This window comes from Emys orbicularis, chromosome 9, assembly GCF_028017835.1.
Source record: "Emys orbicularis isolate rEmyOrb1 chromosome 9, rEmyOrb1.hap1, whole genome shotgun sequence".
NCBI lineage: Eukaryota > Metazoa > Chordata > Testudines > Emydidae > Emys > Emys orbicularis.
Genome location: NC_088691.1, coordinates 68,548,064 through 68,564,143, shown reverse-complemented (window position 1 = coordinate 68,564,143; position 16,080 = coordinate 68,548,064). Strand labels below are relative to the sequence as shown.

At 39.1% G+C, this 16,080-nt stretch overlaps 1 protein-coding gene across 4 annotated transcripts in view; it reads left to right on the top strand.

Moving 5' to 3' along the window:
* PAX3 (paired box 3) overlaps positions 1-16,080 on the top strand; it is a 100,573-nt gene that overhangs the window by 9,785 nt on the left and 74,708 nt on the right. Inside the window, exon 5 of one of the 4 annotated variants that reach the window (XM_065410551.1) lies at positions 847-855. The exons of the other annotated variants lie outside the window; for them this stretch is intronic. Within the exon in view, the coding sequence (XP_065266623.1) occupies positions 847-855 (9 nt within the window). The remainder of the gene's footprint in view (positions 1-846; positions 856-16,080) is intronic. 4 annotated transcript variants of the gene reach the window in all.

Here is a 16,080-nt window from a genome sequence, read left to right as displayed (position 1 = left end):
ATTTTGGGGGGGGGCTAAAGTCCCCCCAAGCTTCCAGTTGTCTATGCCCATTATATATAACTATTGATATTAATGTATCTTTAGAGATAGATATAACTATATAAATGTAGATTGGTGTAGATATACACGGTATAGATATTATATATTATATGCATGTAGGCATATTATATACTTCTTATAAAGGCATAGTCCATAAATAAGGAGCTTGGAAGAGAAACTTTTATATGCCTTTATACATCATATTTTTGGAAAAACTGATTTATAAGGGGGAGTTGCATGTACCTTTTAATCTATATGTGAAATGCTGTGTTGGCTAATTTGATGGCTCCCTACTTCATGAGATGGCTGTTGTTTTCTGAGTGAAAGTTAGGTGGTTTTTTTAAAGATCAAATGATGGGTGCAGCAGCATAGAGTTCTTTCTCGGCCCTTCTCAGTGTTGGATCAGGAGCTGTGTTGCACTGGTTGGGAGATACGGCTGCTGCTGCTGCACTGGGTGACACAGTCTGCTTAGTGCTTAAATGGGACCCTCTGTTCTCCTACCCAATGGAATTGGCCCCCAGGCATGGTCACAATGGATTCTTCCCCAGTCATGCGCACTATTCCAAAGAGCCCTAGTCATCCCCACCCTCTACCCTTGGCTTCTCTGAGTGAGCAATTCAGGCTGCAGCAGACTAAATTGCCTCCTTTATTTTCTTCTTACTTTCATCTTGGATCAAACCCTCCTCCCCCCCCCACTTTTTTTTTCTTTTTTCTTTTTTGGCCTGAGGCTCACATTAGTGCAATTTCTGCCACCACCCCTCTTTTTGTGGGGGGAGTTTAAAGAAAAGAAAGATCTTAACACAAAAGCCCCACTCAGTAACTAGAAAGCCGAAGCTGTTGCCGCTTCTATAGCCGTATGATGCTTTTCCTGTTTGTGAGTTTTGAGAAACATTTTTGCTTTGTACTGTAATGGAATTAGAGGACAGATGCTGACTGTAAATGGGACACGCGACTACCAGCCTCTAGCTTAAATATTTAGATGCAATGTTACAATTACTGACTTGATGCATGAGCTTTGAAGTGGTTACACATGATCTAAAGGGTAGCATAGGCTAGATGGGCTCCAAGATGGATTAATTTTGGTTGCTAGATAACCTTCAGGAGGATATTTTTAGTCTGTTTAATTAATCTGATTAATTTCCCAAAGAAGAGGGTTGATGTACAGGAACCAAATATCAATTTGTGTATCTCCATTCATTTCTTCATTGTGGGGACGATGTTGGTCCAGTGGTTAGAGCATGGGACTGGAAAGAAGCAGAGTAGTTTCTATTCATGGCTGTGTGACCCGGGGTGTACCAACTCTTTCTGGTGCAGTTTTCCTATTTAGAGAACAGGGCTAAGTACACTTATTCACTTTTGTAAAACATTTTGTGATCTACAGCTGAAAAGCACTATATATGTTCTGTGTATGTCTGCCACCAAACCATACTTTCTCTAAAACAAGTGACATGTTTTATTTGTCCTACTGTAAGCAATACAAATGCTATATGTAGTTCAATAGTAAGACCACAAATTTTGTCTTACAGAGTTCTAATAAGTGTATTTGTTTTAAATGTTCCTAGTAAAAAAAAATCAGATATGGAATTAAATGAGATAACTTTGTGATTGAGAGCAATTATTTTATTGAATCTAGAATTTCTTAAAAGTACTTTCAAATATTTTATCACTAGGATCTCTAAGAATTAAACTTGTGTAATTAGAATGGAGTTACTGTACTCAAACAGTTGAAATAGACAAGAAAACAGGGAAATCTGTTTGACTAAAAAGTGAGTAAGGACTGAAGGATTTATTATTAATATTAGTATTTATTGTTTTTATAGTGATAGTGCCTAGGATGCCCAGTCATGGACCAGGACCCCATTGTGCTAGGTGCTGTACAAACACAGAACAAAAAAAACCCAGATAAGTTTGCACTTATTATTGAACCTACAAATAAACTAGGGTATGATCCAATAAGGTGTTGTTGAGCATTTCCAGAGTGGTGTCGAGCACCTGCAACTACCATTGACTTCAGAGAGAATTGAGGGTGCTCCACAACTCACAGTAACAGGCCCTGAGATTACTATCTTGAAGGTCGAATAAGGCAAGAAACATTTTCAAGGAGTGCTAGATGTTTTACTCATTGCATATAAACAATAATGCTATCAATACCCCAAACAAGAGGGGAAATGATTCCATTTAGCAACAGGGCCTCTGATACACACAGAGGAATGACACCTCCCTTTTTTGAAACTAATGTCTACACTAGCACTTTGTTGGTATAACTTATGTTGCTCAGGGATGTGAAGAAAACACCCCTCTGAGTGACATAAATTACAGCGACAGAAGCGCCGGTGTGGACAGCGCTATGTTGGCGGGAGACGCTCTCCTGTCAACGCTGCTCGTTGGGGGTGGCTAAATGATGTCGACGAGAGAGCTCTCTCCTGTCGGCATACACGGGAGATCTTACAGCAGCGCAGCTGCATTGGTACAGCTGTACCACTGCAAGGTCTCTAGTGTAGACATAGCCTAATATTTGATTAGCGATGGTTTTATTTTGTTTTGCAGCCTTAAAAAATTAACCTCCTTAACTTAAAAGGGCCTGATTCTAACCCTTCTCAGTAAATAAATTTAAAACAAGACCAAACCTTCCCTTCGCAAATATTAGATCACAGATTCATGCATTTCAATTTATATGACAAAAACTGACATTTCAAATCATCCAAGGAAACTATTAAAGATGTTATCTGCTTTGACTACTCTCTACTTCTGAATTAATATTTGACTAGACTTATAGGGTAACATTCTGGAGTCATTGACCTCCATGGCTTAACTTCTACTGATTCAGCGTAACCAGGATTTTGCTCATAAAATTCTTACTCTGTTGGCAAACATCATGCAGATATTGCTTTCAAAATCCTTGACTTTAATGGGAGTTTTGCCTCAGTGAGGATTGGGCTCCTTTTGAACCCAACTTTGTAAGGTGCTGAGCGCTCTTAGCTCCCTGTGAAATCCTCAGGTTCAGGACATAGTGAAGATTTACAAGATTGGGCACCGATCCTGCAATATATGAGTAACTAGAAGTTTCATTCAAAGGGCCTACTCATGTGCATAAAGTTACTCACATGGGTTACTGCTTGCAGGACTGGGTCCTCGATTTGTTTTGTTCTGTTGAGGGCTAAATGATAATGAGGGGGCTAATCCTGAACTCATTATTCGGGCAAAGTTCTCTCTGAAGTTAAGGATTTCTGGCACAACGTTAGTCAAAGTGATATCAGTTGGGAGGGTAAGATTTTGTAAGTTTAGTCAGAGATAAATTCAAATTTACAAAATAATCTAAGATGATGAAAACCTTAGAAGATAATTTTTGAGTGATTTTAAATGGTAATTTCTGTTGTATCGATTGAAATAAGTGAATTTGTTATCTAATATTTACTGGAGGAAGGTTTAGTTTTGTATTTATTGATAAGATGCATTTATTGATAAGAGTGGGGACATGTACTTGGATGAAGAGAACACATAAAGTTGATCCTGATAGATTATTGAGAGTCCCCAGGGCTAACTAATAAAACTGTATTGGGAAATGAAGCAGAACTACAAAGTGCTCTCTGGTTAATTTAAGAAGAAATTGAGTGAAACACAACACAATAAATCAGACCAGTGTAGTCAATGTGAATTTCTCCATATAAATGTCACTTGAAATGCTATGTAACAAACGTGTATGGGGAGAGAGAGAGAACAAAATAAATAAATAAAAGTTTTGTATACTTCCAAGAGTTCCCAAAATGCAGGGATCTCTTGCTAATAAAAGTGATGTACAGTAACATAACTCACCACAAGACTTTGTTTAGTGCAACGTGGAGCATAATTTTACTTCATTTGCTCTGAAGTACTGCTGCCCCATGCTGTTAAACTAATTCTGTTTAAATCACGTTACTAGAGAAAAAGTGAGGCATAATGAAATAAAAAAAATCACTGTGAGCATATTACAGTTAAACTGTTTCATGTGCTGAGAATATTTAGTTAGTTGGACTCCGATGCAGTCTATGAGAGGTCATTTCTCTATTCTGGTAAATAAAGATTCAAGAACTATTAAGAATGTACATATATAACTAACATGACAGTAAAAGGCAATTAAGTAGTCAGTTTTATGTCTTATCTCGCTGGTTGCTCTACAGTTGTTTTACAACTAGGAATTAAAATCTGAAAAGGAAGTTTTCAGTGTCCCTGCCCAAATATTGATTAAGTAGTTGTTTGCTGATACCTTTGTTACCCATAAAAAGGCCAGTAGCTCTGCCCCTTGTTGTTCATCTTCCATTGTAACTGATTCTTAACCACAGAGATCAAAGCAGGATCATTTCAATTTATCTGTCTTGGAAAATCCTTCTTTGCTTCTAAAACCTCCATGGATTAATGATCAAATTGTCTTGGGGAGATGTGAAACTGAATGGATTCTTTATTTAACATGGTCTGAGGATATGTGCATTATATATATATATATATTACAATTTTGTGGATTTTATGTTTATAATTAAATATTTAGGTTATGTGAATGTATATATTTTATTATAAAATGCAATGTAATTTTAGAGTACTAAGATGCTTAATATTTCATTGAGTTTTAATTAATTTAGTTTCATTTCACCTAATCTTGCTGTTGGTGACAGTTTAAAGGAAGAAAGAAAAGAAAAGAAAGGTTATTGTTTACACTAAACACCGTGGCTCATCCTAGTGGGTGCTGGGTGAGACCAAAACTTCCATTGAAGGCAATGTGAATTTAGGAAACTCATCGCATGGCAAGATTGGGCCCTAACTATAAGAATAATGCAACAATAAGTAGACTATTTTTTTATATGTGGCTTCATTATGATGATTTTGTAGGTGATTCTCATTTGCATCAGTGAGGATGAATGTACTGCCCCTTCTCAAAACTATGGGGCAAACCTAATACAACAAGACATGTGAAAAGGATTTATCCCTTGAAACAATTCTCAGCTGTAGAACATAAACCTGTATTATAAAATACATGCCACCACATCCTCAATATGCAAATACAGCATATATAGTATATACAGTTAGGGCTCTATTACTGATTTACAATTATGATATGGAGTTTCAACTAAAATGCAGAGTCTGAAAGCCAGATCTTGGTCCCATGATTACACTGGTCCCACTGATTACACTGGGACTTTAACTTTAGATACAATGGTAGTGAGCGTGGTATAAAAAGATAGATAGATTAGATACTGCTAGGGACATTGCTATTGATTTTACATGGAAGGTGCTGAGATACTAAAGCAATATACATCCAGCTATATAAAATCTATAAAATAGAGATTTTTTAAAATCAGCATTTTACCAACTGTCTTTCTTAAATACATATTTGTATTTGCTTGATCTGCAAATCTCTTGATAAAATAACAATCTATGTGCTCTTCACAAACACCTGGCTATTTTTGAAGATATTTTGCTCCAGTTTGATAGTTAAGATTCTTAAAAAATATTTATAGACAAAAGTTCCTTTAAAAATCAGAATTTTTAACCTGTACCTTTCAGTGGATCTCTGCATGATGAGAAGAGTCACATGTATTCCACATTATGATTTTTTAAAATTTTAGTGGATATCTGTCTTGGAGTAGAATTTCTGTCAAACATGGCCAATGTTTACACCATGCCTGAGTCCATATATGGATCTTTCTTAAGTATTTATATCTCTATCATGTGGCTCATCTTGGAAGTCCAAACCAAAAACGGCTATGTAGAAATTTCTTTATCAGCCATACTACCACATAGATCATCATAGTAATTTGTATTACGTGAGGACTAAACAATCTTCAGCTAATATTTCAGTGTCCAGAAAATGTATGCAACATAAATCAAATCCCTTTCACCTTACTCTTGCCTGTAAGAACATATATATGACAAGTTAAGTAGGATTTGGCCCATATGCATAACCCAGAAAACCAGTAACCGCCCCAGTTCTCCTAGCTCAATAGTTAATTACTTTACTTCACTTTATTAAAATGCACCTTTCTATTGTTACATACCCCAGTTAACACGGCACCAACATTCTAAATTTAATCAAATCAGACTTAAACCCCTCCATAACCCATCAGAATTATCACTCTCCATATCCTCAACCACTTACTCAGAGAAAGGTTGGGATAAAAGTAGGCAGGCCTTGCAGCAAGGTCAACTGACTCAGGCTCCGTTAGATGTGGGGAGTGATTCCATAGTTTGAAAACACTTAATTGAAAATGTCCTTCCAGTAGCTCCTGCCCATTTAAATCTCAAGGCTGTTAGTTTGATCTGAGCTGCTGTTCTAAGAGTTGAAGTCTCTCATGTAGCCAGGACCCGGTCATAAGAATCAATCAGGTAGCAAAAGCTCAGTGATGGTTGTTGCAAACTTACCAATAGAGCTTAGTGGAAAAAAAAAAATCATGCTATTGACCAACCAAGATGGAAATCATGTTTCCATGGGTTTCATGAAAAGCAAAGTATCTTGTGGTTCACAGCTCAATATTTTTAGCAAAGGGAGGACTTTGAGGAAAAGAGAAAAATGTCAAGTGTTTAGCTAACATTAATGTCTGACTTGCCATTTCCCCATTTTCACTAAGAAAAACAGTCAGTCTGTCCTAGATCAAATGTGTGGATTCTTGGGAAAATTGCAAAACCCTCAGTGCACAATACTGATCTCACTTAACCCATCAAAATCAGGAGTAACTCTACTGAAGTCAGTGCAGTGACATTGGTGTAAGTAAAAGCAGAATCAGGCCCTCTGTGTTTGCATGTAAGAACTGATACTTCCAAACAGCTACTAACCATTTTAGGACCCAATCCTGCAAACTTAAATATTCCTTACTTGTGCAAGGAGTTCCAGTGAAGGGAAAACTACTTGACTGAATAAGACAGGAGTAAGGGTTTGCAAGGATTACTTAGGTGAGTAATGATCAGATCTTTACATTGCAATATTTTGCAGTAAGGCCTTCAGCTTTTCATATAATCTTGCATGCCTTTAATGCGGAGGAAGGCCTGGAACATTTTAACCACTCTGTGTGGCATGCAACAGTTACTATGTATATGTACTTTGGTTGTGTTCTTTGCATACATTTTTTAAACTGATAAGTAACACAGAGGAAACGGCTCCATTTGTGAATCAGTGCACTCAGTTCATTGACTTAGGGCTAGTCTACACTGGCAACGCTAAAGCGCTGCTGCTGCAGTGCTTTAACGTGGCTTGTGTAGTCACGGCAGAGAGCTAGGAGAGAGCTCTTCCAGCGCTCTGAAAAACCCACCTCCATGAGGGGCATCGCTACCAGCGCTGGTGCACTGTCTACACTGGCACTTTACAGTGCTGAAACTTGCTGCGCTCAGGGAGGTGTTTTTTCACACCCCAGAGCGAGAAAGTTGCAGTGCTGTAAATTGACAGTGTAGACAAGCCCTTAGTGATTCAAGGTTATAGTATTATACAGTAGATGTTACAACTGGAAAAGAAATGTTAGATCACTGAGTCCACCCCCTTGCAAGTGCAGTATATAGGGCCTGCTCCTACTCCCTTTGAAATCAATGGGACCCCACTTCACTGGGATCAGGATTAGGCAAAAAGTGCTCCTGATATTTGATTTTGCATTTGGAATGCTCGTTTTCCATCAAATTCATAGGACTCAGATGTGTATGTTGTAGAATGCAGGCCTACTTTTTAAATAGTCCATTAGAGCAAACTGCTTGTCCACCACTTCTGATGAGCATGCAGGTTGCTGGCTGTATGAGTGGCTATTTCACATGCTGTTCTGGGTTATTCAGGGTTTGTTCAGCCCCTACTCATTCTCCAATGCCTTGCCTGCCTGCCCCTATCTACTGAATTGGAAAATATAGCTGGCTTCCAAGTCACTCCCTTCCCATGGTAGACATGGAAAATGGCTGCACATGGCAGCCATTTTGTTTGTCTGGTTATTACTTCACTCCATGTATAAATGTACATGTATGCATAAATATTCTGCAGCCAAATCGTGCCTTCATTTACATCTGAGCAACCATGATGTCTTTAGTGGGGCTAAGCAGGTGTAACTGAGGTTAGAATTTGTCTTTGCTATGGGAACTGAAAACTTCTTGAGTTTGAGGGAACTAGAATAGAATCCAGCTCACTTTCCCATAGATGTGTTAGTTTTGTAATGTTAACAAGCATTAAAAATAGTAACAAAAATTTACTTCTGTTGGTAAAGTAAGTAGGCCTGACTCTGAATACAAACAGGGAGCAGGTCTGGTTAGTAAAAACATGACATTTTTACAGTCACTTTTCAGAGAACTACACTTTAAAAGGCTGTAGCCAGGTCCTCATACAGCCAAAATGGTCTTCACAGCTGCCAGCCCTTGGAAGCTGTGTTACTTATTGTGAAAATCCCCCTAATAGCTGATGCTAATACTCCTCACTTGATCCAGATTCTTGGGCTCCCCAGTGGCTGAAGCTTAATCATGATTTTGAAGGGAGGTATACTCTTTCTCTGCCAGCTGTATTTCTCACCCCCACTTCCCAAACAGAAAAGCAGTTGGAGTTTTGGAAAAGAAAACAGGGAACATTGCTGGGATGCTCAGGGAATCAATGGGCTGGAGAAGTTAAAAGTACTTTTTTTCCTCCTGGCTGATATGTCTTTCCTTGAGGAAAGTTAGAAGGTGGGATTTATGCTATATCTATTATAAAAGAGATGGAGAAGTGAAGGCCAGTGGATGACACAAACATTTCTCCTAATCTGACCTCAGGAAAAGATTTGATAATAATAGAAGAGCACATCAGGGGCCAAACATTGCCTGAAGATAAAAAAAAAAAAGAAATCCCCCCAAACAAGGTCCTCCCAGTGTAGTGGTCAGAGATGAGTGGTGGGACACTTCCAAATCTCCAAGGAGATTCTTAAATTTAAAACAACCTGGCTGATTGGGGAATAGACTGGTAAGTGAGCCTTCCTGTTTCTAACACCATCCATGACCATGAAGGAAAGTCACTCTTCCTTTGAAGAGTTGGTCTAGTTCCAAGGTCTAGAACTAGACCAATTCACATTTGTTTCTTGTCCACTGGCAAGAAATTTGAAGGGAGCCAGAATTAGAAGTTCTGCAGCATAGAAGAGGGAGAGCTCATTTGGATAAGTAGCTCTTTTTTACTGGGTAGACTTCAGATTTCAGCTAGTCTTTTAGTAGCAGTGGTTCCTGGCAATGCCAAGGAAAACTTTAGCTGGCCGGGGCCCATTGTTTAGAAGGAATCATCACATTCCGAATCCTGACCTTTATACTAGAATATAAATACATTGAGAATGTGTTGATATATAGCTCTGTGAGTGAAAAGAGGTGTTACCAGTCTGGTTTATGTTTTGTGTGCTGTATCTTTAAATTGAGAGGGGTCTGCAGGAGCAGCTGTGAGCCAGTTGCCATTTTGTGTTCAGTTCAGGTGCAGCATGTTATTGAGTGACTCACCGTGTTTTCTCCCTCTCGTAGTTGTTCTTTTTATTTGTTTTTCTTTATCTGAAATTTAAAGTAATCTAGACTGAAAATGAGACTGCTTTGCTCTTCGTGTATGGGGAAAATATAACAAGGAATGTCACATGCTGTGGCTTTTATATGGGACTGAAGATTGCATAGCACTTTTTATAAGAGTAAGGAATTGTTCCTGTGTGTCCTCTCCCCAGATCTGCAAAGAGTGCTGGTGTCTGCCTGACTACCATTATCAGGTACCTGCATTAAGTGGTATTGCATGTACATAGGGCTTGATCCAAAGCTTACCACAGACAATAGGCGTTACTATTACAGCTTTCTGCTGTGAGTATTCACCGATACAAATGTAATGTGATATTTGCCTTCTGTGAATATTGGCCCAGATATTAAAAGCTACTTAGGAGCCTAACTCCTAAATAGCTTTGAGGATTTGGACCATTCTTCTTAAAAGTCTCTGTTTTTTCTGAACACTCCTAGTGAGTACGTTTGCTCGGATATTCACAGACGATGGACACAAAAGGGGCACAAGCACAGTCAAAGGGTATTTGTTAAAAATGTAAATTGATATTTCCACAGCATATTTTGCAGTATTAGCCCAACTTTTAAAATGTCTTTCTGTGAAGGCATCTGTGTTAAATGGATTGACTCCAGAGAGAAATCAAAAAGGAAGTTCATAGTTCACTATGTTTATCAGATAAATCGGTACTTTCTGTTATAAATATTCTTACTGGAAGAAAGGTGTGGGCTAGTGGTTTGAACACAGGACTGGGAATCAGGAAATCCCATCTTAGACCTAATTTCAGCTGAGACTGATCTGAGCAAATCACTGGGACCAGAATTTTCAAAGGTGTCCACCATTGGATGCCTCAGTTTTATGGGTGCTCAACTGCAGACACATAGGGTCTGATTCTCAGAGATTCTTCTCGCCTGCCTTCTCCTTGGGTTTCAGATGTTCACATTAAATGGCTGTATTGCTGTGAATTATTTAATGAGCCTTTTTTTACACCGTGATGTAAACATTCGGTAATGACATTCTCAGGGTATGTCTATACTACCCACTGGATCGGTGGGCAGTGATCGATCCAGCGGGGGTTGATTTATCGCATCTAGTCTAGTCTAGACATGATAAATCGACCCCTGAGCGCTCTCCCATCGACTCCTGTACTCCACTGCCATGAGAGGCGCGGGCGGAGTCGACGGGGAGCAGTAGCAGTCGACTCACCGCGGTGAGTAGGTCTAAGTATGTCGACTTCAGCTATGTTATTCACGTAGCTGAAGTTGCATAACTTAAATTGACCCCTCCCCTCCCCAGTGTAGACCAGGCCTTAGACAGAGGAGGAGGTTTTGTGGGCCTGATCCAAAAGCCTGTTGAAATGAGTGGAAAGACTCCTATTGTCTTTAATAGGCTTTGAATCAGGCCCTAAGATACTTATGTTGTTTCCTTCCCTGTTTTTTTTTTTAAATCTGGTGAATTTAAGTATTCCTGAGCAGGCGAGAAGAATAGTGATTAGAATCAGGCATAGAGCCAGGAGGGGCTTTGGATGCTTATTGCCCTGGTACTGCACCTAAGTCCTGATCTGCAGCACCACTAACAAGAAACTCTATGTGGATTCTGCAAATTGTGGAAAACTATTGGATGTACTGGATGCTCTGGGATAGGAACAAATATTCACCAGGTCTTGACTGAAACCAGTAGGTATCTATCCTTCTTATCTGCTGTATTTTACATTTAAATCTAGGCTAACCACTCAAAAATGTGTTACAGGGAACAATCTTGCATCTGCAGAGTGATGAACTGAATGTTCCATTGCTAACATCTATGATTCTGTGGAATCAGGCTACACAATCAAACACAAACCATCAAGCAGAGTAGATTGCCAGTGGAAAAGCTGCTCACTCTTTAAAAGGAAGAAAAAGTTTTACAGTTTAGACTAGTACACCCTAGAAGGAGGTGTGTGTAAAATTTTAGATGAGCCAAGTTTTGTGTGGAGAATAATACACTTGTAAAGAATGCCAGGGTGGATGTCTTTTCTTCTAGCTAAGGAAGAACTTCAAAGGCCTATGGCGGAAAGTTGCTATGCTCCCTTTTAGGGGACAGGTTTTCCCTGAGGAAGAGCTGTTTATGCCAGACATTGACATTTTTCTCCTATGGTAGAGGAGGTACCAGGCAGCCTTTGCATAAGGTGCCAAATTCGGAGGTTCCCTGCCTGTGGTGGAGCTGATATATCCAGAAAGGGGTTACTAAATTATCCAGCTAGTGGTGTATTTTGTTGCTAGCTCATAAATATACTTCAGAAAAGCTGTTTCCCTCTTGAGAATACATCACTAGATTGCACCTAAGGAAGGGTATTATCAAAACATGTTCCCCATCCCAGGGGAGATAATCCCAGATCTTCCTACTTCCCTGCCCCTGAAAATTACTCATTAATGGGACTTATTCATATACTGTAAATTGCCTCTTAGCTGAGAGAACAGACTGTAAAGTGTTTCCATATAATCAATACAAGTATATTACCTCTATGCTTTTACACAGCTGGGGATGGATGGTGAACTATATGTCTAACAGCATGTATGTGAAACTTCATGCATTGTAATGGGAGGTACGTGTGCAATGGGAGAATAAATGCCATAGGAGTTTTAATTAATATCCACAAAGTATTCTGCACATTGTGGACAGATTTTTGTTTCCGGGATGTTGAATACAGAAGAGGGCACATTTTATGGTGACTTATGTAAACGAATGAGAATGATTAGAAAATGAGTACAAGCAGCAATGTCATCTAACATGCACTGATACATTCTGTGGGCATGAAAAACAAGTGTCATGCAACTTAAAGGTTTCAGAGTAGCAGCCGTGTTAGTCTGTATCTGCAAAAAGAACAGGAGTACTTGTGGCACCTTAGAGACTAACAAAATTTATTTGAGCATAAGCTTTTGTGGGCTACAGCCCACTTCATCAGATGCATAGAATGGAACATTGTTACTATATGTTCCATTCTATGCATCTGATGAAGTGGGCTGTAGCCCACGAAAGCTTATGCTCAAATAAATTTGTTAGTCTCTAAGGTGCCACAAGTACTCATGCAACTTAAATTGTACAGAGGGTGTATGTGTGTGAAAAGTGAACAGTAGAGAATGATGTGGCTGGCCAAGAAGAGGCTGTGTCTGGGGGAGACTCGAGTTGTTCTGTGGTGCAGCGAGAAGGCTGAGATGTGACTAACAGGAGGGTGCAAAGTAAAGCAGACATTTTAAAATCTGCTTCCATCACAGAAGACCTCCCCAACTGTCGTGGCAACGCACACAAGTCTGCTCCCTTATTGCTGTGGAAAAATCATCTTTGGAAATAAAAAAATGTCCCCAGTGTATCATCACCACCATCCATCTAATGCATATTCCTAAAGGGGAGAGAGTAGTCCTTGCATTGGACACTGTGCAGTTGGGTGGCAGCAGTCACTGCAGAGCTGTGCTGCTGTGATGGTGTGAAGATGCTAGTGCAGTGTTCTGCACAACAGTGGCTATCAGGACAATAAAGCTCAAGTCCGCTAAATACTCAGGAAGGCCATCAGGGTACAGCAGGTGCTGCAAGTACATCAGGAAACAGTGAGAGATGTGGCTTTTGTAAGTATCTTATTTGGTCTGCAATGTCTGCTGTGTACTGTGCCTCAGTGGGCATCTACAAACCACATTGTATAACAGACTGTTCCTGTCAATTACAGTATTTTGCCCAACCTGACACTGTAAAGGGATCTACATTTGTCTTGCTTTGTTTATTTGACACTGCAGAACCCCAACTTTATTTGTTCCATTAACCATGGCTTCTTTTCTGTGTGTGTGTTTATTTTACATCTTCCTCTTTTACACTTCCATTGCAGAATGTGGCCTAAGCTTTAAATGAATATTTAAATAACCTGCAAGGACCTTTCTTGGGATCTTTGTCTCTTTATCTAAGTTGTTTCTTCCTTTAGAACAAATCCATGTAATGGGAAAATCAATCTTCTGCAAATGTATCATGCATGTCCCTGTAACCTGACTTATATTACCCATATCGGGTTATCTTTCAGAGCGGGAGAGAGCTCTTCTTATTACTATTACTTATTTGGATGTCTGAGTTTAGAATTTAAGAAATAATTTGTTAACATAGTAGAACATGCTTAATTTAATAAAGCATGTGTGGTTAAAAGACTTAACTGTAACTAATGCAAAGCATACAGAACTGATCAGTGTACTTGAGCTACAAAGTTCAGGGTTGTTCTGACCCATGGGTTTTGGTTCAATCCATTATGGAGTTAGGGGCCAGCTACAAAATTTGGAAGCTTGGATCCAAACTTCCTCTGCTGTGTAGGTTTATATAGTGGGTTTGTGTGTCTCATGGACTGGGACTGGCACAGGAGGGCGACCAACTGGACCCCCATATAGGGGTCTAATTGATGGGCACTCCTGCTGTGCTCTGAGGCATCCCACCATCAGGTGCTCCTTTGGAGCAAGATGACTCTTCACTGCCCCCAACTCTGTATTGTGCTTAAATGGCGTCACCTCGCCATGGTGACTGCATGGAATAAGCACTAATAGCACATTGGGGGTGGGGGCATGACAGTCGTTACACAGGAGGTTCTGGAGGATATCCGCTTGCCAAGGTGGCACATGACATGAACAATGGCTGAGCTATGTGATGTTTGTGATATACAGGACAACCGGCCACAAATCAAATTGTAGTGCATTGCAGTAACATGGAAAAAGAATGGTAACACAAAGCACATGTGAGACAAGGATGCTGGTTTCATTGTTGCACATGTTGTATCAACTGGGAATCGGAATATCTCCTAGCTATCCCGGTGGCGGAGAGGCTGTTGTGGATGATGTTTTCTTGTGTAGGAGGAAACAATGGTTTGGCACTTCACCATGACATGTACTTCAAAAATGTAATTGGTGGGTTTGGCCTTGGAAATGGCCAAGTTAAGGAGCAGAGAAATGCCCATGGCTGTTGAAATTCCAGCCTTGTTAATCACTCCCATGGCCAGATAAGTCTGTAGCAATTGAGGCTGCCCTCCAGAGAAGGATCACACTGCACCACTCTTATTATGTATGCTCATGGTGCTACATGTCCTTTGTATGTTTTCAGTTCTCTTTCACAGAGAGAAAAATTCCCCCTCCCCTTCCCTGATCCCCCAATGGAGCCACGCTTAAAATTTCCATTTCCTTCAATGGGTGTTCTCATGTAGTACCTCTGTATAACATGTGGAACAGGAATCTTTAATTATGAATGAGCTGGCTGTGGAGCAGTACTATGATTCTGTTTTATATCATGTTTGAATTATGTTTTCCATTTTGATGCCTTCAAGACCTTATAATGCTGTGACAGGTTTTTCCTGTAGCCCTTCCTCACATGAGTAGTCCCTTTGATTTCTGTGGAACTTCTTACATGAACAAAGGCTGCACCTCTGGCCTTTCATAAGGCTCACCTTGATTTTAAATATTTTTGTACCCAACTATAATAGAGAAATATTTTATATACAAGCACTGCCTAATTTGTACAGATAGAAACAATCCAGATGACTAAAACCTTGTTGCTGGAACAATTAGTGAGTAAGTCATTGTGGAAAGTTAGTAAAAAAAGAAAAAAAAAAAGAAAAGGGGTATTCATATTCACCAGTAAATCCCAGAACAACTTTAATGGTTGCATCAAACATTGGAAGCTAGATCATAATTACATTTGAGTGGAAGCATAAATTTGAGAGTCGTTTCCATGGATAATAGTACTTTTCATTTGAAATAAATATCGATTACCATTTTCTTGTATGTTTGCATTGAAAAGAAGAAGAAAATAACTCATATTTCAACCCCCCAAAAGCACGATTGGAAATGACTCATAATCCCTTTTACGATCTTACTTTTAAAAATTAAGATAAAAGAATGAACAAAATATGGATAAAGTTAGAGATGGACCAAGGAGGTGGTGTTTTGTAAAATCTTGTCAACTGGGCTTTGCTTTTTCAAAACCAAACTCAAAAAACAAAAGTGCTTTTGATTTTGTTTCCATTTTATTTGAGTCACCAAACTTTGTGCTGGAGTGGAGGTGGGTAGGTTTGAATTAAAGTTTTTTGGTTTTGCCTCAACTGTAATTAAAACACACACTTGGAAAAAGCACGAGAGATTTTTGTTTTCTTTTTTACACAGAGCATTATAGATGCTTAAAAGTAGTTTCCATAAATAATTTTTAAACTTGATTTTTGCCAACAAAATTTAAACATGAAGACAGACTAGAATTCATTATGATTTAATAATATACAAATATGTATATGTAAACAATGGAAAGTAAAAGTTAATCATCCCTGATACACTGTGGGATTGGGAATGACGAGAGTGGTAGCTGTGTTAGTCTGTATCAGCAAAAACAATGAGGAGTCCTTGGGGCACCTTAGAGTCTAACAAATTTATTTGGGCATAAGCTTAAGTGGGTTACCCAAATAAATTTGTTAGTCTCTAAGATGCCCCAAGGACTCCTGGTTGTTTTTGTTCAATCTGATTAGTCCTATGAAATGATAAGAAATGAATTGAGGCCTCAAAAATTTGTGCTTCCACATA